General features: G+C 36.8%; 1 protein-coding gene across 2 annotated transcripts in view; it reads left to right on the forward strand.

The window, feature by feature from the left end:
• Positions 1-22775, forward strand: part of LOC143248719 (pikachurin-like) — a 141620-nt gene that overhangs the window by 110390 nt on the left and 8455 nt on the right. For both annotated transcript variants that reach the window (XM_076497378.1, XM_076497377.1), the window contains 6 exons: positions 4391-4535; positions 5784-5973; positions 10711-10836; positions 11540-11777; positions 14340-14568; positions 20199-20379. In XM_076497378.1, coding sequence (XP_076353493.1) covers positions 4391-4535; positions 5784-5973; positions 10711-10836; positions 11540-11777; positions 14340-14568; positions 20199-20379 — 1109 coding nt within the window. The remainder of the gene's footprint in view (positions 1-4390; positions 4536-5783; positions 5974-10710; positions 10837-11539; positions 11778-14339; positions 14569-20198; positions 20380-22775) is intronic.

Here is a 22775-nt window from a genome sequence, read left to right on the forward strand (position 1 = left end):
TTAATAAAACTGTATGTTTTATCACGATCACTGAATGGAAATGATTTATTCTTCTTTGTTTTAATAATTAACTAGTTTCCGTAAAATACTACCCTTAATTTAAGAAAGAAAGAAAAAAGCTTATGGTAAACTTTTTTTTCCTCTCTGCAAACTGCTGCCCGGGATAGTTTCGTGTCAGAAAATTGTTAATTATAGCCACTAGCCATTCACTAAAAAAAACATAAGTGACGGTCGAAGGTTGTCATGTTAAATTAAACCGTATACTTTTCAGTCCATGTTGTAACCCCTGGTAATAAAACCTTTGTCTTTTTTGTTTAATTCTTACGGTGTTTTTACATATCTTGAAAGAAAGAGAATAAAAGAAAAAGGCTTATGATAGATGCGAATTTTTATTCAACTGTTACAAATGCGTGGATTCCTATAGTGCCCTGTTATCTTTTTTCACTTCATGTGATATTTATATAAATCTAGCGTGACTAAGGAAACGAACGCCTGGCATGGTCAAGTGATTAAGGCACTCGGCTCGTAATTTGAAGGTTGTGAGTTCGAAATCTCGTCACACCAAACATGGTTGCTTACCCCATCAGCAGTGGGTACGTTGTAATGTTTTGGTCAATCCCACTATTAGTTAGTAAAAGAGTAGTTCAAGAGTTGGCGGTGAGTGGTGATGACTAGCTGCCTTCCTCTGGTCTTACACTGCTAAATTAGGGACGAGTAGCGTTAATACTCATCGTGTAGCTTTACGCGGAATTCAAAAGTAAACCAAATAAGAAAACGAAAGTTTATATATTATAATAGCTCCGGAATGAAAATTATTATTTTATGTGGTGCGTATCCATTTATTAGAAACAAAACGAAATAATTAAAAATATTTTGTTTTGTTTATCATCATTTTCCAGTAAGTATTATCATAGCTGCTGAATAAAAACAGATAATATATCTAGAGAAGTTGTTGTTGGTGCGGGGATCGAAACTGGGAGAAACGTGATGGAACTAGCATGATATCTAGTTTTATATCTAAAGAAACGTTGGGTTTATGTAAGATACCCCATGCTGCTCGTCTTTTCAGCCTTGATGGGTGTTATAATTCAACGTTCAATCCCACTGTTCTTTGGTAAAAAAGTAACCCAAACATTAACAGTGGGTGGTGTTTATTAGCTAGCTGCCTTCCCTCTAACGTATCGCTTCTAAATTAGAAACTACTAACGGAGGTTGCCCTCCAGTAGCTTTTCTCGAAATTCAACAAACAAACAAAATAACACGTGCTAACAGAAACTGTAAGTGGACGTTTTTTACAATCACGAAACCGCTTTTTTTTCATACTTAAATATTTTTGGTATTTTACTAGATACACACTATTGTGGGTACTTGTTCGAACAAAACCTTTTTTCTTGAATACCTTCTTTACACGTGCGTCCTCTAGTGGCGCAGCGGTAATTCATCGAGTTTCAGTATTTGTAGAAAGCAAATCAGACTTTTACAATCGCTGCTGACTGAAATGTAATGTTTTATTTACTTTTCTACCAATCCACGAGACTTCCAACGTTTCAGTAGAAGCCACCAGCAATCTCGTGATTACAAGACTAGATTAGGAAAGTGGATTGATATAAGTACAATTACGTTAGCTTAAGGTTGTGTTTATGGTAATTCTCACTATGTAGGCGTTCGTATACGCTTTCTTTCTCCCTGTCTCATGGCCCCTCATGATCAGGTAGGTGGTTAGGGCGCTTCACTTGTAATTCTAACCCCTTTTACACCAAACATGCTCGCCCTTTTAACAGTGGGGGTATTATAATGTTACGGTCAATCCCAATATTCATTGGTAAAAGAGCAGCCCAATAGATGTTGGTGGCTGCTGATGACTAGCTGCCTTCCATCTAGTCTTACACAGCTAAATTAGGGACGGCTAGCGCAGATAGCCCTGTAACTTTACGCGAACATTCAAAACAAGTAAACTATTTCTCGTATATATGTTTGTTTGTGTGTGCGTGTGTAAATAAATATATACTTATAATAACAACGTCTTATTCCGTTTTTGTTAAATGTGTTTCGTTAAATTCACGACAAAGCCAGCAGTCCACTAATGGAGATCGTTAGAGTCCGTTAAGTATGCACGCTTATGGCAAATCGCTGAGGTGCTCTCTCTAATCTTTCCGTAAAAAGGCGCCATTTCATTTTTCATCACTACCATCTGTTCATTGTCCAGGCCGTGATGGTATCAATCTTTCTTCGCTGTATTAAAAAAGAAAACTACAGCTTTCAGTCATTAAGAATTTTTTGTTATAAAGGAAGGAAGAGACAGCGATGATGTTTTATCTATTGTCTGGTTTCCGTCTAATTACGATAGAAATTGACAGATTTCACGCTTTCTAAGAAACTGATTGTTTCCAAAAACTAATATATTTCCTCAGATAAATTAGACAAGTGTATTTGCTATTTGATCATTTCTCTTTCTTTTTGCATGATTTACAACGTGGAACCACTACACGCTTTTTGATAGACGTGTGTGTTTTCTTTCAACTGATTTCTTACCTAAAGTCGTACCTTTTTCTTTCATCCACCTGTGTTAGAAATATCGTATTCTTAACCCTTATTCCTTGTCTCTGTGTATCTATAACAGTACTTTTCTTTCTCCACCTATTTTATTCATGCCGTTTTCTTGCTTCCACTCATCCCAGAAGTTTATTACAGATAGAGGTGAACTGTTTGCAATTCTACATATAAAGATTCTCTCTGCCGGTCGTAGTTTTTAGAAATATTAGTATTTCAGGCGGTGGAAGAATAAGTATAAGATCTTGTGTAAATGTTAAGGGCCCTGGTATGGCCAGGTGGTTAGGGTGCTCGAGTCGTAATCTGAGGGTCGCGGGTATGAATTCCCGTCACACCAAACATGCCTGTCCTTTCAGCCGTGAGGTCGTTATATGTGACAGTCAATCCCACTATTTGTTGGTAAAAAGTAGCCCAAGAGATGGCGGTGGGTGGTGATGACTAGCTGCCTTCCCTCTAGTCTTACACTGCTAAATTAGGGACGGCTTGTGCGAAATTGAAAAATAAACAAGCAAAACAAGCTGATGTTAAACATGTTAATAGTTTGTAAATTTCATCCATATGATGAGATTGATAGTAAATATAACTGTCCTTTATGTAGGTTAATGGTTTTAACGTTTCAGTTCGTTTCGGCTGCTGTTTCGTTCTCGTAACTAGGACCACAGATTGAGAACCGTAGGTGCAGATAATTTAGAAAGTATAAAGTCATTAACACAAATGTGTTAGGCCTGTCGTGACCTGGTAGTTAGGGCGCTCAACTCGCATTCTGAGATATGCTGGCTGGAATCTCCTTCACCGAATGTTCTCGTCTTCTGAGCCAAACGATAATGTTCAATCCCGCTATTCGTTGGTGAAAGAGTAGCCCAAGAGTTGGAAGTGGATGATATTTATTTGCTGTCTTCCGTTTAGTCTGTCAATGTTAAATCAGGGACGGCTTGCCCAAGTAGCCCTTGTGTAAATTGTCATAAAGTTCAAACTAAACCAAACACTATGGAATCGTTTATGGCGTAGAGGTAACAAGAAAACTTTTTGAGGAACGCTTGTGTCTCCAAAACGATGGTGCAAAATAAGGCTTTTCCACCAAAAATGGTTCGTACCAAAGTTCCAACAAAAATCTCACTTTCTTGAGGGTGTGTTTTTGTAAAGAGTTTTGAGTGGTGGTGTTTTTAGAACAATACTTCTGTGTGTCACAGACATGATGAACTTAGTAACGTTCACAATAAACAGGAAATGTTACCTAATTCCCCTATAGTTGAGCAGCTGTTCGACTTGCACATGTGTGTTATATTAGGAGAACTTTTCGAAGCCCGAACATCATCTATGGCGAGAATCACAAGCGTTCCACGCAAAAAACGTCAGACATTGAAAAGATAGTTATGCCGTCAAAATTTGTTTCTAGTTTCTCTATATTTTCTGTATTACGTCACCTTGAGGACTCATGCTGTATTTTTTTCTGTTAATGTTGTTTCAATTAAGTAGTTTGTTTTTATGATTTAACGTTTCGAGTGAGTAGCGTCTTCAACTTTCACATCTCATGTTAAGATATCCAGGGCGTTAACTTCACTTTTTAAAGTTCTAAAATCGACAGTATGAAGTGTTATGAAGTTTTATCAAAGTTACTTCATATGTCACGCTTTACGTTTTCATTACATGCTGTAATTAGTGGAGCCGTTTCTTACGACCTAATCCAGATGTTAAGGCAAGTATTTTATCCTACATACAGGTGTGTGACTGGTGTTTTATCTTACATACAGGTGCATGACTAGCGTTTGATCTCATATACAAGTGCGTGACTGTCGTCTTATCCTACATACAGGTGTGATTGTTATTTGATCTTATACAGGTTTGACTGTGGTATGGGAATGGGAGTTCTAAGAAGTGACCGATCAGTGGTTCTACGTTCTTGGAACCTCATCACGATATACAGAGACCGATGGGACGCTTGGCTACAGTTGAATAACGGAAAGCAGATTCAAGGAAGATCTAAAGTGGGTTTGAGTTAGATTTATTGAACCATTAATGTTGGATAATAGAGTAATTTTATGTGAAATTTGATTTTATAAATGTATTTAGAAAAGGTAGGTTCCACAGAGCGAGACTGTAGTTTGTTATGTTGTTAATTAGTTGAACAAAAATCTAACCACCATCTGTAGACTCATCTGGCCCTATCTTATTCATGGTTAGCAAATCTTCAAAAACTTAAAATATCTTTCTAAAATTTAACGTGCTTTTAGCTGTTCATTACAAAATCAGTGTATTACTAGGTTTTCTAGTTATTTAATGTATTAAGTTGTTGTATAGGAGGTATTCATTAGTGTATCGAATGCCATCAGTTTTATTTTATTTTTTATTGTTATAATTCCGTTACAAAATTGTTTAACACTGTTAACCTTAATGTTTGTATTTAGAACTACTCCAAGTTTCCTAAGCTAGCTGTCCGAACCTTACTGTAAGTCCGACCGATAATATTATCAACAGTTAGGATACCCAGTATTTCTTTGTGTATTATTGTATATGGTTCGATGTCTATATTCAATATGTTTGGTTCAGAGCGAGGACGTCTTTATGTATTGTTGTGTGTAGTGACTGTATGTTTTGTGTGTAGGTCAGTGTGGAGACGTGTGTGTGTAGTTTAATGTTGGCGTGTGTATATCTATTGGAGATTAATATTTCCCAAAGACGTTATAAAGTTGTTAGCAAACAGCAGAACACTAGCTGGACGCCCGAAACTTCACTTTAATACGTACACGTGCGGCAAATACTTGAATGCCTTTGGAAGTGATCCACTTCAGTGAGGAACCTCAGTAGATGACGGAATGAAGTGATGCACCATTAACTATGATTGTACCATAGGAGATGACAAGCAGTGATTCTTGGAGTTACAGAAACAGAAGAAAAGAGACCGGCTCAGAACCATTCGGAGATCTGCGAGTCCAGCATCGACCACAGAGAAGTTTCACCTGTGCAACGTTGATAAGTTGCAGTTTCTACCGTCTCTTGAAGACAAACAGATGAGTAGCTACTTATGTGACAGTTCATAAGTCATTAATATCTGCTCTTTCGTGTTCAATTTAAAATGTGTGTGTGTGTGTGTGTGAATACTATGAATACTCGTTTTCAGTTTTTGTAAGACTGGCCACTGTTAAATTATTATTGGTATTTGTTGTAGCTTCGAATGATAAATATGTTAGCTTACCAAAACGAAGGCTTCCATTCTTTGTTCTTTATATCTACAGGGGCTCTTCTCTCGCATAACTTTTCGCCAGAACCTTTACCTTGGAGGCTCTCCTAATGTTAGCCTTATAGAGGAGAGAATAGGGTGTCAACAGGGATTTATGGGATGTGTGCGCCGCCTGGAGATCAATACGAGAAAGTACGACTTTCGTTCTGGTAGCAGAGGTGATGCTGTTGAAGGCGCTGACGTGGGTAAGAACCTTGTTTTGTTTTTTAATTACAGTTCTGGTAGGAGATTAAACTTGTACTTTAAACAGAATACCAAATGTAGAAACGTTTGTCACTTCTTTTGTTAAGTCTCATTTTGATGAAATTTTGTAGAATGGACGGCAACTGCCTGTTGTGGAGATACAAGCGTAGAGGACGACGTTTCGAAAGTCTTCCGCCTTTCGTCTTCAAGTCAGTGTGTGTGAAACGAACTTGGCAGGGGTTTAGTTTAGAGAGAGAGAAGTCTTAAGAATTCTCTCCCAACAGGGGTGGTCAGAAACGTTGTGGTTCGTTCCTTTTCGCCCTCTCACATGAAAGATTATTTAACTTTGCTTGAGAATTTACCTGTATTTTACATTGACTTGTTTAAGGTGGTGAAGTGCGGTGGAGCATTATAAAAATGACGTGTCATAAAATGGGGGGCGAGACAAAGGCGACACAAAAGAAGTAAGCCAGGCTGGAGCCTGCAGTCCGAAAAGCCGATGTAATATCAACTATAAACGACCCGAATCAGGGCTGGGCAAGAATATTGCCTTGGCTGGGATCTAAAGATGCAATGTCTGAGATTTGGATGTGTGGGGAAACGGGAGTACCCCGAGATAACCCACTTTCACAGGACAGGCGCCAAATGTTTTATCTGTCCTGTGTCCGGATCTGGAAGGAAATACATATAAATATAAACATATACTCACCTTATCTGTGATTATGTGTTTTGTTCAGTGATTTGTAATTGTTGAAATATGTTATATGGTGAAATGTATTTTGTAGGTGCGCTGGCTAATTTACATAATGACGCAATTAGTTTGTTTCTCTGTTTTGCTTTTAAGTAATATTTCTATGATATTTCTGTGAGCGTGTTTCTAAGGGTGGGTAGGTTATTGATTTTGTGTACATAGTTGACAGGTGTGTATGGTGGTAGTCGGTTTTCTGCTCTTAATATTTTATTTTGTTGTATTTGGGTATTCTATAGGGTGTTGTTAGACATATTGTATGTGACTTGGCATCCATATTCTATTAACGGACGGATGTAAGCCTTGTATATTTGGATGATGGTTTCTGGTGAGCAGTTTGAGTGTTTGCTAGATATTGCTATCAAATGTGAAATGCGTTTTTTGATGGATAAATGTATGTTGTTAATGTTTTTTCCATGTTAATCTGGAGTTGAAAGTGATGCCAAGGAATGTGATGTGCTTGTTCATGATGATAGGTGTATTGCCGAGTGAGATGTTTACTTTTTCTAGAGTTTTTCTGTGCCTTTTTAATTTCCTATAAAAAAAGCGATTTCTTGCGTTTTTGTTGGATTTAAAACCACACTCCACATTTTGCTCCAGCTCGAGACAGTATTTAGTGTTTCCTGAACGCGAGACATGGCCATTAGCGAGTTTGTAGAAATACTCCAGATAGCAATATCATCTGCGTATTGGGAATTGTAAGTGTACGTCAGACTAAGAAAAGGTACATCACTAACAAAAATAATGTACAGGAGTGGCGAATGGACGGATCCTTGGGACACTCCTGTAGTTATTTTAAAACATTCTGATTAGGTTTTGTTCACTCTTTCTTGAGCTGTTCTATCTGTTAGGAAGTTTGATATTCATTTGATAATTGTTTGATTTACTTTCAAATTAGTTAGTTTATACTTAATGACGTCATGTCAAACACTGTCAAATGCTTTTTAACATCTAAAAATACGCCTATGGTTATCTGATTGTTATTAAATGCTTTGTAAACTGATTCAGTGAGTCGTGTGAAGTGATCTATTGTTTGTCTGCTTTTCCTGGAAGCATTTTGATATTCGGGTAGGATGTTATTTATTTCGTAAAAATGAACGAAGCGATTTGAAATTATTTTCTCCATCAGTTTGTCAAGAGTGTGTGTGTGTAGGGGTTGTCGGTCTTTTATAGTGTCCTGGTGGATTGTGGAGAACGTGTTATGATTGATTGGATTATTACTGTTTCTGATTTGAGGAGAGATTTCCTGTAAGTTCAACCAATAGCAGCCACTGGTTACTCACCTCGTATCCGGAATGTTTACTGAAGGTTTAATAGTGCAAATATTAAATGATTGGTTGATTTTTCTTGTCTTCTAGAATTTGTCTGTGTTGATTATTCTAGTTGTATCCCAGTTTATTCTGGGTCCAGTTGACGTGGTTTGCTCTGCAATGGCTGAGTTTTGTGTTTTCGTGAGTCTTGTACTATCTTTGTTTTGTTTTATTCTTGTGGCGAGTTTTCTTCCTGTTTGTCCAATGTCTGTATCGTTGCAGGAACACGGAATTTCATAGATGATGTTTTTGAGATAACACTGCACAACAAAGTTTTTACTTCTTGAACACTGTTGGGTGTTCCTTATAGATTTTTGGCTGCTGATCACAAAAATGACATCCAAATTTGCCCATCATGTACCGTTTCATCGAAATGTTCAGTTTCACCAGGACATTGCTACAATGGAAAAACGATATCAGGGCAACTGGAATTCGTCAATGCTTGCTGACTACTCTTGGACACTGCAACGTGATGCACCGGACATTGAATACAAACGAAAATTAGGATTAAAACACTTTTAATTCTGTTGAACTTAATAGCGTATTAGAAACATAAACTCAATTAAATACGTTATTACCGGTAAACAGTTGAGTGTCTATTTCTCTGAGTTCCTACGTGATGAAACAAAACCAAAACTATATTTGTGCATACCCACCAGGTACCAGTCACAATCAGCATAAACTTTTCAGGAAGCAAAACTTTTCACAAAAATTGTTGTGCAGTGTTATCTTTGGTAGATCATTTCCAGTCCTATCATCCAAGCTCGATGAAACAGGGTATAATCTAATGCCTAAACAAGAAAGCAGAACACCAAAAGATCGTAGAGAGTTTTAAACAGAACAGTTACACCTCTTCTTTCATCAAAAACTCCTTGAAGAAGACCACGACAGAAAGAAAAGATCAGAACGTCACCACCATTTACTTACCATTTCAGTGAAAAACTCAAACGCATGGCCAAGAAATTCAAAATATAACTCCGGTGAAAATCCTACAATATCTTAAGGTCCATTATAGTAAAAAAACAAACAACGACTCCCAAACACAAAATTTAGCCATTACAGAGCTCGTCACGTCAACTGGCAAACAGAATAAACTGGGATAAAACTAGAATAATCAACAGAGACAAATTCTAGACATGAAAAATCAAAATCATTTTATACTAACACTATTAAGCCTTCATTAAACAGAGTTTCCGGATTAGAGATAAGTAACCTGTGGCTTTCATTGGTTGAATCTACAGGATATCTATCCTCCAATCAGAAACGGTGATAATCCAACCAATCATAACACGCTTTCCACTGTAGGAATACTGTAAAAGACCGACAACACCTCACACACACTGACGCCCAGGCCGTGGAAGTGGGTTTTCTCGGGGAACTCCCGTTTCCCTCCACATCCAAATTTCTGGCATTGGATCTCTAGATCCCAGCCAAGGCAACATTCTTGTCTAGTTCTGGAAAGAGCCGTTTAAGTCGGTTTTAAGTCAATGTTTAGTAATCACCAGCGATCAGGTTATTCTGACCACGGGCTCTGGCCTGGCTCACTTCCCTTATGCCATTCTTGTCCAGGTCTCCCCCCCCACCACCACCACCTCACTTCTTCACCTTAAATTAGTTAAAACAAAATGAAGGCAAACTCCCACTTTAAGTTCATTAATCTCTCACGAGAGGGGACGAAGAGTAACCACAATGTTCCTGACCATTTCTGTTGGGGAGAGAATTCTTCAGACTTCTCTCTCTCTAAACTAAACCCCTGCCAAGTTTGTTTGCGTTTGCACACATACTGAGCTGAAGACGAAAAGCAGAAGACTTTCAAAACGTTGTCCTCTATACTTGTAACTCCACAAGAGGCAGTTGTCGTCATTTCTACAAAGTTTCATCATGAATACTCTGACTAAACAATCTATCAAAGTCAGTTTTTATTTTGTAACAGATCTCTTTATATACCTTGAAACCATGATTTGGTTTGTAATAAAATATAACGTTTATAATAAATTGATGTTATGTTTCATTTGTTTCCACTCCTTGTGTTTGTTTGTTTGACAAAAAGATGTCTCGAATTGATTTGGACAAAACGTGGTATACAATTGTGCCATGACCCAATTTAGAAGTGATTAGTTTTTGAAGGGTCATATTCAAAGTCACAACAAGGTCACGAAAACCCAAATTATCTCTACCTGTTGACACGCTGCCCGATTTTTCATACTGTTTTTTTTCTCCGTTACTCAGACATAAATGATTGGTTTTGATGAACCTTGGAGGAAATATGTATAACATTATCCCTCATTTTCATGTCAAAATTTGCAATGCCCGTTGATAACGATGGACATGCAGACATATTTTCCTATTTATCAAAAGCCAAACATGATAAACGCTGTGTGTTGGAGGTATACGTTCTGTTGAGTTGCCCCTCTATTTAACCTACTGTTTCAGTTATTTTACATCACTTTAAATACAAATGAAGTTTAAACAACACCTGTTTGTTTTGTATCTCTTTATTTGATGTAAATAAAACCATATTCTTACTAATAGTCAAACATATTAAAATATTTCAAGCGAAACGAGGAATATAAATTAAAGAAATCGAATTTTATCACCTTTTCCTTCCTTCTTCCGAGATTGATTTACAGGATATTTTAAAATTGAAATTATTTTCTCACCGGAACTTTATACATCAACAGGGGAATGCAGTTCTGACGTGTGTAACAAGGTAAAGTGCCAACATGGCGGACAATGTGTGGCTGCCAGCCCTGATCACGGGATTTGTTTGTGTCCCCTGGGCTACATCGGTGATCGTTGTGAACGAGGTTAGGAAAAAGTTCATTTTGATTAACATAAAATTTGCCTAATAATAATTGCTAGTGAACAAATACATTTAAGCGTAGTAAAAAAAAAAATCCTCTGTCTCAAAAATCAGAGTTATTTAACTCTGATAAAGGATTTTAACATTTCATACCAGGAGGTATGCGTCTGATTTGTTACCACTAGTCATTATTACACCCAAAAAAAATTATCCTCAAATCACTGATTCTTGAGTATGGAAACACATTATGTTAATATAATAGTAAACTGACCAACAGTCAATTATAATTTAATAAAGGGATTTTATTTTGGGAAACAAACTACATGCTTCGACAGAATTTGTGTCTGTATTCTAAAGGTGTGTGTGTGTATTTAAATTAAAGTCTTAATACCTATACTAGCCGTATTTAGAATACATTTTTACTTCAAGTGGGTTTCTCGTCATCATGAAAAACATTTTTCTATCTTTTTGGTGTGTTGTGTGTCAGGTGTTAAACGAAGAGGCGGACCCACATGATAACAGTCGAAACGTGTGATATTTTGAATAACATTTATTTAAGCAGACAACAGATGCTTTCTGAATAGAAACTAACCTATTAATAATTTGCTTTATAAGAAGGTTTAATACATCTGTCTATAAGGTTTATACACTCTCCATTTCGGTGCTCGATGTTAACACTTTTCTTGTTTTATTTATTGCATTTACAGCTGTGGAACTTGTGGTTCCATTCTTTAACGGATCTTCCTATCTCGAGTATTCTGGCCTGGGAAGTTCGGCTCTATCGTTTATTGAACTTCTCATGGTCTTCAAGCCCAAGAAACCAGATGGAGTTCTATTTTACAATGGGTATAAAATAGATGGAACCGGAGACTTCATGGCCGTCAACTTGGTTGATGGATTTGTTGAATTTCGGTTTGACTTAGGCACTGGACCTGCCATTGTCAGGTAAGAAATAATTTGTTTGTGTTGTTTTTTTTTATACTTTCTAAACTTGCCTTTCTATTTTAAAGCAGATCTAACCACGGGATTTGGTGGTCAGGACTTTTCATTCTCTCATTTATGTTTTATTGTTGACTTTATTTCAAAAAACTCTTAAATTATATAAATAGTAATCTGAATAAATGTATCAATCCTTGAAACAATGAGAATAATCTGATCAGAAAAGGACTTAAACTTCAATTTCCTGAGCCCGTTCGTCTTAAAAATGTAAAATGTTTGTACTGTTAAAAACAGTGAAGGCTTGATAGCAACATGTAGAGCCTGCTAGTAAAATAAAGTCTGTCGAAACTGATATTTTCATTTTTTGTACAAGGGTCTTATAAAATGTCTAGGTTTGTTAAAACATCTATAAAATTAATATTATTTATCATAGAATAATAACTATTGATGGTCGTAACAATGAAACCTTAGGAAACGCATGTTAATTTTTTCTAGATGGCGCTACGTGTTCATTTTGCGCTGATTTGTGTAAGTTCAGATATTATAATCTACGTTACTAAGCTGATCGCTGTGTAGGATTATTAAATATTATGATCACGTTACTAGCCGAGTGAAACTGTCCAGTGCTTAAATATGACCACGTGCTGTGGGATTTAATTTCGTCGTAGGTGTTCCACGATACACGACTGATATTAAGTGTCTCTACAACCAAAAGTCAGACGAGCTGACACCATGTTGACCAAAAATAACCTAGTGGTTAATCTATCTGTTAGTAGATCGAAGGGTTCGTTTTTAGGATATGAGGCTGTCGAAAACATTATAAGTGACTGTCCTGTTTTTCGGTTCAAAGATTCGGACAAAAGCCCATGTGGCATCGGGTTCTGCTGGCCCCTCTGTCTGTTAGTAGCTCAGATTAGGGGCATTTATACCAGGAACCTTATGGTCTCTAATCCACACCCTTAATGTATGTGCACATGATGTGGTGTATAAGGTGAAAATTATAATTATTATATTAAACAGACGTGCCTTCCGATGACCACCGTGTTTTCCATGATCTCATTAGTACATCTATTAAAAATTATTGTTCTGTAGAAAAAACTATTTAGTTTTAAACAAGCAAAGCAACTACCATTAAGTATTCTCTACATATTTTCTTTTTGATTTTTACTCTTTTTTTTTTTTTTTTTTTTTGCTGTGTAAAGATAAGTATTTAACTAAACGATAATTACGAGAGGTCAGTGAAAAGTTGCATCTACTGACTTTAAAAGTTGGAGTACTTTAAGTGCCTTGGTTATGCAGCAAAGGTCACGTGGATCTGAGTCGTGGACTTTGAAAGCGGTAGACATAAGCGATCTGATGATGACGCCTTTGAGATGCGGTATGAACATTTAGAGACGATAAAGTAAACTTTTGTCGAGTTAATAACTTACGAACAGGTCAAGAAGTAAAAGTGCTTTAGTTGTTATCAAGGGTTCGAGCTTTTTGCTTGACCAAGATGTCGTATTAGTGTGGTTCCGGGGGGGGGGGTCCCGTGTAAGAGGACTGAATGGGGAGAAGACATCGAGAAGTGGATGGAGGGGTTGATCTCTTTAGTCTGAATTTAATGGAATACCATTTCGATTTTAAACAACTAACTCGATGTCTCTGATCAGGGTTAGTTCGTAATAGTTTCTGTTTACGTGTTACGTCCTTTTACTGCTAACACTGTTAATCTCTACTTTCCCTAATCATAGTTTTTGACCGAATACGATGCCACCTTAAAAGTAATGTTTAATTTTGGAAACCTGTATGTAAAATTAGGTACTAAAGTCAAAGTGTTTTTATCAAATGTACAGTCAAATAAACAGGCGATTTGTAGCCTAAGTTTGTCGATATATTTTGTCATAGACTTGTAGTTTATTTACGTTGAAGCATTTCTCCAAATGTACTAGATACCATTAACTCATTGTTGGGAAGTCCCAACATTACCATAAATAATGTATATCTAGTTTAGGACCTAGTTGTTAGCGTGCCAGGCTACAGATAGGAAAGCTGAACAAACTGTCAACAGTTTAAAATTAAGAATAGCCATTGTTTATAACATCTGGTTAAACCATATAGGTTACAATAATGTCCTGAACCTTGGGTGGGGACTTAAATGTTGTGCTTTATAAAATGCTTTTTATTTGGAGAATACCAAATAATTGGTTTCTATTTAAAATTCTTATATTACTCTCGATGTCTCAGCCTATTTATAATTAATTTATGATAGAATTATGAAAAATACTTTCAGTTTTATTTATCTATTTCATTGTCACGTTTAGAGATGAACAACTCTCCACAGAGTCAGGATTATTTTTAGATATACATTAGAATAAACGTGTGGTTTAATATATCACTACTCATCTGAAACTTGAAACCGATCAAATTTGGAAAGTTAAAAGTGGAGTGTCATTTCTTCTTGGTCCAAACCCTCGTGGTAGTGAAGGATATAATTAACTGTCTAGGAGGTAATGTGTTTATTTTAGGTACAATAAAACAGCAAAGTTTGTCAACTTTTAAATCAAACCCGTCTTTTTATCATTTCAGGAGCAAAGAACCAGTAGACATGGATGAGTGGCACACTTTGTTCATTTCTCGGACAGGTCGTGATGGAAGTTTGGAAGTGGACACTCAACCCCGTGTGGAGAGTATGTCACAAGGAGCTTTCACTCAACTCTCCCTACCACTGAACCTTTACATAGGGGGCGTTTCTGACCTGCAAGATGTAGCAGAGAAAGCTCGTATCACAGCCTCGTTCTCAGGATGCATTCAGAAGGTATGCTTTGTATCGAACGCAAAACAGTGTACATTATTTGGCATTTACATTTTCTCTCCTCAAGTCCTAGTTGTATAATTCTCTTGTGTTGGTAGGATTGAGATCGTCAATATGAAATACAGGGGGCTCTATATGTAGGTAGATCTTTTTGTACTTTATGTATAAAGTCCACGTATTTGTTTCCAAACGCATAAATTTATTCAGCTTCCAGAACACATGAAGATGATGAAACCGGGGGATGCACGTTAAGATAATTCTATAAAACACGGGTCGTGATCGTCAGCTCACTTAAATGTCGTGTTCTCTCTATTTACTGTATCGCTGCTTAAAAATTATGATTTTTCTATAAGCACTATTTTAGCATTGATAAAATATATAGTTCTAAAGTTTACTTAACATTCATTTCCGCTTTCGTAAGTGGAGGCACGCGGTAGTTTTCACGTGCTTTATAGATTCGACAACAACAGTCAGTTCGAATCCCCGCTATCTGGTCAGACAGTAGTAACAGACAGCACTGTTGACTAACTGTTTCTCCTATAGTCTGGAAGTTCAAAACTCGGGCCGATAGTCTCATGTAGCTAAGCGTGAGAACTCTTAAAGAAACAATTCATCGTGCTAAGTTAGATAGCACGAATTTTACATTTCCAGTTTAATTTTCAGCTATTATGTAACAATGAATAAGCAAGCGAGTCTGTGAGGTATCCATTACTATCACGTGACTTAGTGTTATCACTTGTTACGTCGCTGCTTAGCGGTGTGTTCTTCACTGGACTTTTGACACTAGAAAACGTTTCAAGGCCAGAGTTACAATCAAAACACTATATAATAATCTTCACGAACAATTATTAAATTTAATTTTAAAGGCTGTAACTCTATCGGTAACCAATGTACAATAACTCCATGGTACGCAAATTCGAGGGCGCTCTTCCCAAGGTGTTATGCGTTAGAGTCGGGGGTGGACTGTGACTATAGGAACATATAAATTGTATTTAAAATTAAAAACAATTTAGAAATATTAATAATATAAATTAACAACGTAAGTTAGAAAATTACATGTATAGTATATACGAGGTACGAAGGGTGCCGTAGCGAAATGCATGTTTTTTTTTAAAGGTAACCATTTCCTTAGTGTCATGCTATGTATTTGATTATTGTTCGTAGAAACCGGTTTTACTAGTAAAACAGAAGCCATCTTTAAGTTAAGGTAGGTATTTACTGATAGGTAGTGTTAAAATATAGCGGTTATGAAATTTAAGACATCTGTAGATGTCGGTATTTCTCATAAAACAGAATTCTTACATTTAAGATACGTTATTATTGACAGGAAATATCCGAACATTAATAACGTCTTAATATTTTACATCTAATATTGAAAAGCGGAAAAGAGTCGAATGGGTTTTCTTACAAAATCATTCCACCAATCAGTTAATTGTTTGTGATCACGTGATTACCTAACAGCTTCATAAGTTTGAGAGTACGCCTCTCCACCGGTGTGAAAATGTGTGTTTTACATTTATACCATGAGCAAACGTATATTATGAATCGTCTAAATAAATACAACTTTGTGTTAAATGATATGTGTTTCATTTTAAATTTTCCGACACTCTTTAATGAAGCAAGTTATGAATTTCCATCAGTACATATTGTTTGTTTTTGGAATTTTGCGCAAAGCCACACGAGGACTATCGGCGCCAGCCGTCCCTAATTTAGCAGTGTGAGACTAGAGGGAAGGCAGCTAATCATAACCACCCACTGCCAACTTTTGGGCTGCTCTTTTACCAACGAATAGTGGTATTGACCGTAACATTATAACGCCCCTGCGGCTGAAAGGGCGAGTATATTTGGTGCAACAGGGATTCGAACCCGCGATCCTCAGATTACGAGTCGAACGCCTTAACCACCTGGCCATGCTGGGCCCCAGTAGATATTATATAAACATAAGTTTCAGAAGCTGAGATGTGTTTTGTTATTATCTCTGCAGCCGACAGTGACAGAGATTGTTTTTATCCCGTATGTGTATTTGTCAGGAAGATTTCTCGGAAAGGGCTGAATAGATTTGGAAAAAAGTTGATATACATTTGGACTACGATCCAACCTAGAAATGATTAGTTTTGTAAGGTCGAGGTCACGAAATATATCCCGATCTCTTAAGATAGGTACCGGTTTTTCACACTATTTTTTCTCCATAAGTTAGACAAGAATGATTGTATTTTAATGAAACTTAGTGGGTGCTGTACTGAGTGCCCAGCTAGTTAATTTTGTTTTTGTTTTTTTCATTCAACAAAGTGGAAAGTCACAGTATTGTATTTTCGTTCAACGTATATCCATAAGGCATATTTGGCCTTGTCGTTAGAGCGCACAGATTGTGAATCTGTGGATTCATGGTTCGCGTTCCATTGCTTCGTAAACGCATTTCGCACTTTGGAGCCATGTATGCAGTAAAAGAGTGACTGTCAAATCCACTATCCAGCCCCTCCCCCCCCCTCCAGTGTCATACGTATTTATTATTACTAACTTAAAGATGGGTGTGACTATGGAAAATGTCGAGAATTAAAATATCAGATTCCAAAAATGTTTAAGCTTCTCAGAGGGGACTTGTACCCCCTATAATTCTTCGTTATGCATTCATTTGAACCATCTTTTGAAAATTCATCGATTTTCTGAAATTTCTTCAACAGCATTCTACAAACAAGAACGTGGGCAACTTAATGTATAAGTTTACGTTATAACAAACATATAACATTATATTAAATGGCTGATATATTTTAAGTTTGAGAACATTTTTGTGGTAAAAAGGGAATGTAAGGAGACTCTCTGAGATCATGGTACAGAACTGTTACGTTTTGAGTGATAAACAGTTCGGCAACAGAATGCTTCGGTTTTGTCTGTTATTAATACAGCTCCGGAGAAAGACTAGCCGCTGGCAGACATAAAGTGTAATGGCTGTAATAAGTTCTAATGCTTTAGTGAATGAGCCAGAACACATTTAAGACGAAGATAGTATAAGTTTTGTAATCAGAATAAGGACATTGGTGATGAGAAGTAATCCAAAAATCATAAAATATTAATCTTATGAAATCTGTGTGGTCTCCCAAGATGGTGTTTCTCTTCTAATGTTAAATCGCCATCAGAGCCACCTAGATATTAGAAAGGATATAATCAAGTCGCCTTCTCCACAGGGTTATAATATTTTACTTAAAATAGTAATTTAAAGTTTTATTTTAACTTAAAGTATAACACATAAACTGACGAACAGGAATGTTCTTCACTACAAGAAATGGTTACATTTATCAAACGGTATATACGAACATTTAGTGGATTTGCTTTTTATTTACAGAGATAAGAGGTAGGGTTATGTAGGCACGAAGATAAAAGTTCATGTTTCATTTTTATGTGGATTATTTTGTTTGAAAATAAACATAAAACAAATTTAATCACCTGACTAGTAGTTGTATGACTAAGTTGTTTATGTGCATTTTAAATTTTATAACAGAACAACTGATACATAACGTTGTGTACAGGGGTGACAGAACGACCAACTGATACACGACGTTGTGTACAGGGGTAACAGAACGACCGACTGATACACGACGTTGTGTACAGGGGTAACAGAACGACCGACTGATACACGACGTTGTGTACAGGGGTGACAGAACGACCGATTGATACACGACGTTGTGTACAGGGGTAACAGAACGACCGACTGATACATAACGTTGTGTACAGGGGTGACAGAACGACCAACTGGTACATAACGTTGTGTACAGGGGTGACAGAACGACCGACTGATACATAACGTTGTGTACAGGGGTGACAGAACGACCAACTGGTACATAACGTTGTGTACAGGGGTGACAGAACGACCAACTGGTACGTAACATTGTGTACAGGGGTGACAGAACGACCGACTGATACATAACGTTGTGTACAGGGGTGACAGAACGACCGACTGATACATAACGTTGTGTACAGGGGTGACAGAACGACCGACTGATACATAACGTTGTGTACAGGGGTGACAGAACGACCAACTGGTACATAACGTTGTGTACAGGGGTGACAGAACGACCGACTGATACACGACGTTGTGTACAGGGGTGACAGAACGACCGACTGATACATAACGTTGTGTACAGGGGTGACAGAACGACCGACTGATACACGACGTTGTGTACAGGGGTGACAGAACGACCGACTGATACACGACGTTGTGTACAGGGGTGACAGAACGACCGACTGATACACGACGTTGTGTACAGGGGTGACAGAACAAGCTTGTTAAATGTAACATGTATCTTCTGAATGTATTCTCTGAGTAATACTGTTTATTCTAGAAGCCTCCTTCTGGTGGGTGATTCAGCACTAAAAATAGGGGTTAGATCCCTGTAGTGGGCAGAGTGTGGATAAATCGATGTTCGTCGTCGCACTTAACAGCAAAACAAGCAGGCATTATTATTATTTTTAAAAAGACACATAAATAATGAGCAAACTAATGAATAATACAAACAGTAATGTTTCCATCGCAAGCGATACTCCTTGGTTCGAATCGTTCTCGTTATTGTCGTTTACAGTTTTTGGGTTATCAGATTTCGAGCAGTGATCACGGTAATTCCGATTTTTTTTCCTTTTTATTACAGAATTTTAAACATAAGATATTACTTTGTCTGCTGTCCAGTACTCTCAGAAACATCACGCTGGCATGACGTAAATTAACACGTTAATATTGCTGCATAAAAGACATTTAAAAACTATAAATAAACGACGTTATAACATCAAACTTGTTTTACTTTAACTGGGCACTCAACGTTTAGTTTTACAGTTTCATCGGAAGCTTTCCAGTAAAACACAAACCACCACTGGTAGTATAAAACTTCAAATGGTATAAATAAGAAACTAGTCGAATCTATACATTCATTTCTACAGCGTACGTTTGACGTAGTAAGTAATAGAGTTTAAGTTGTGAAATAAAATTATTGCTTGAAACCTATTGTAAATAAAATATTTACCAAGGTTACAGAGTGAAATAACAAAACGATAGGGTAAGAAATAAAATAATTTAAATAATTTTTTGTCCCTATTTATCTTTGTTCGTTGTTTGACGAAAAAAGCGTTTTTGAATTTTCTGTCAGCGTACTTGATGGCTTTGGTGAGGAGGATTTTGTATGGAGAATGGTGGTTACAAGTGAATTGTTACTTGTTTATGATTAGTTGCAAAATGATTTGTAACTGCGGTCTTTCATGAACGTCAACTCTTCTCTTATCCTTGCTAGTAGAAGGGCTCACCCGGTACGTATGATGACAGATGTTATCTTGTAAGCTGGTGAACAATTTGGTGATGTAAGCTGGTAGAGTCGTTAGGAATACTTGTTTTATGTGTTATAGTTAAGAAAACGGTTGTTTTTCTGCTGTTTATACCAACAAGTTGATCCTGGAAATATTGCTGTCGAATACTCTTGTTTGTGCTGCGTATATAGTGTATTCTCCGTACTAATTAGACACATAAATATGTTGTTACGGATCGTCTCATCAATACAGGTGGGCTTTGGTATCTCGACAACGAATGGGAAGTCTCGTGAATGTTGTCATAGCTACAAGGTTCTTAATTTCTTCCATTCAATGTTTTCCCGCAGGTCATTATCAACAATAAACCACTGAAGTTGGTAGAAGACGCTCTGTCAGGAGCCAACATAATTAACTGTGATCACCAGTGTGTTGACAAACCTTGCCAAAATGGCGGAAGCTGTGTTCCGAAGGTAGACTTCTACACATGTCATTGTTTACTGGGGTTTGCTGGCAGCAACTGTCAGCAAGGTAAGTAAGAAAAGGTTTCTAAATATTTAGAGTGGAATTACAATTGTCATCTACTAAATAAAATAGAATGTTTTTTTATGATTTGATAAAAGACGTCCATTAATAATAAACCAGGAATCCATTACACTTTGACCAGTAAATATGTCACACTCTAAAAAAATCAGTCATAGTGTTATTTTAACATGGATGTTTTCTGTTACTACAAATACCCACGGATTGTTCCTCAAGTAGTTTCCTGGTTCGTATTTTAACTGTCATGCATGTGTGACTGAAAGGGAATCCTAATCATAACAAGTCAACTTAAAGAATGTAACGATAAAATAGTTACAGTAAAATGTATTTTAAAAAATCGAATGATAAACTAAGGTTGAAAAAAACCACTGTTAACACAACAATTAATGTAAACTTGAACTAAGACAACATCCCTAGCGTCTCCATAAGAGAACACTTTGATTAATTATAATTAGATATGATTGTAAATGATTACGAAAATAGATAAAAAATCAGTATAAAAATTAAATATCATATGACCTCACCCCACCCCCATATCTACAAAAAATAGCCACCAGAATACAATCTCATGTTGACGGCTTATAATGCTATTTTGCAACCTATCGAACAATGCTTCGCCAGCGCAATGCCTATAAATGTATAATCAGTTATACTGCTCCAAAATAGCAGTGTGATGAAAGTGTTTACGGCTGTTAGGTCTCAAATGTTAGGTGATAAGCTTGTAGAAGTCGTATGTGTTTTATTAAGAACTATATTTGTAAAGAGTGTGTGAAACAAATACTACTGATGGTAGAAGTAATCAAGGAAAAGCCCCAAACTTTTAAAACGTGATTTTGAATAATGTTCTGAAAATATTACACGGCATTCCCAATGGTCTCGGCATGGTCAGGTGGTTAAGGCACTCCACTCGTGTTCTGAGGGTCTCGGGTTCGAATCCCCGTCACATCAAACATGCTCGCCCTTTCAGCCGTAGGGGCGTTATAATGTTACGGTCAATCCCACTATTTGTTGGTAAAAAGGTAGCTCAAGAGTTGGCGGTGAGTGGGGATAACTAGCTGTTTTACACTGCTACCGCAGATAACCCTCTAGTAGCTTTGCGCGAAATTCAAAACAAACTAAATCATTCCCAAAGGATGTAGTTGTTACTTCAATAATAGTTAAGGTACGAGTGCTTGTAAAAAATAAATACACAAAAAGCAGAAGAGGGCTTAAAAGTTCAAACACTGTGAAGAATGAAGTGAAAAGCGGTGCTGTTTCATGGATGAAACTAAACTGAAATTTCTTGGCAAAAATAACCGGTTGTTTTATCGGTGGCTTAGAGAAAAATTGTATTATATTCAGTGTATAATAATCTACAACGAAGCATATTGGGAGGTTAATGCGAGAGTGGGTTGTATCTCAGCCTATAGTGTTAGAGATCTACACAAAATTGATGGCACCCTGACTGGTGGTAGGTACAACACATTCTTCTCTATCAACCTATTCCGCCAGGAACTATACCTGTTAAGCAGAGGTTTATCTTCTGGGAAAATAGTCATGCTTTGGGTCACTGTATAGTGAAACGATGCCTGGAAGGAAAAAACGATGACGCACGCACAGCATGCTATGAATATTATTAATGATGTAGGGACTTTTGTAGAAAGTTTTATAAGAATAAACAGCAACCAGACGATTGCACTTTATTAATCTTTCTTTTTTTACTTTATGTAACAGTGTATTGTAGTCATAGTAAGTCGGTCAGTTAATCGTATATACTCATTATAACTTCTATATGTACATCACCAGTACAATAAGTAAATTATTATCCAATACAAGATGATTTATTTCTTTGTTTTTCCTTCTATGGTAACATTTATAACTTTCCTTTATCGGTCAAAAAATGACCTGTTGTTTCTAATGTTTCCATAACCTTAACGTAACTCTATACGTTACCCTGCCATTTGTTAGAAACATAGCGTTATAATGCAATATTTCGCTGGATTTTCATTATCTTCATAGATGATATAATGACAGGTAATCTATCCGAATTATGTGTTCATATTATTGTAATCAAATAGAAATTTGGGCGAGCATCTTTTTTTTTTTTTCCATCAAAAACATATTTTACTGATCGTAACTGTTTAACTTTTCAATCAGTCATTCCAGGATTGGAGCATCTGGTTGCATGTCTACGAATAAATCTTCCGTAAGATGAAAAACAGTTATGTTGTACCACATGAAGTGATAGAGAATAAACATGACGAAATTTGTGCTCTTTGTAATGTTGACGATATACATATTTAAATATTGTATCTGAAATTATGAACTACAGTGTATGACTAGGGCCCGGCTGACCAGATGGTTAAGGCACTCGACTCCTAATCCGAGGGTCGGGAGCTCGAATC

This window comes from Tachypleus tridentatus, chromosome 4 (assembly GCF_004210375.1).
Source record: "Tachypleus tridentatus isolate NWPU-2018 chromosome 4, ASM421037v1, whole genome shotgun sequence".
In the NCBI taxonomy this organism is placed as follows: Eukaryota; Metazoa; Arthropoda; class Merostomata; order Xiphosura; family Limulidae; genus Tachypleus; species Tachypleus tridentatus.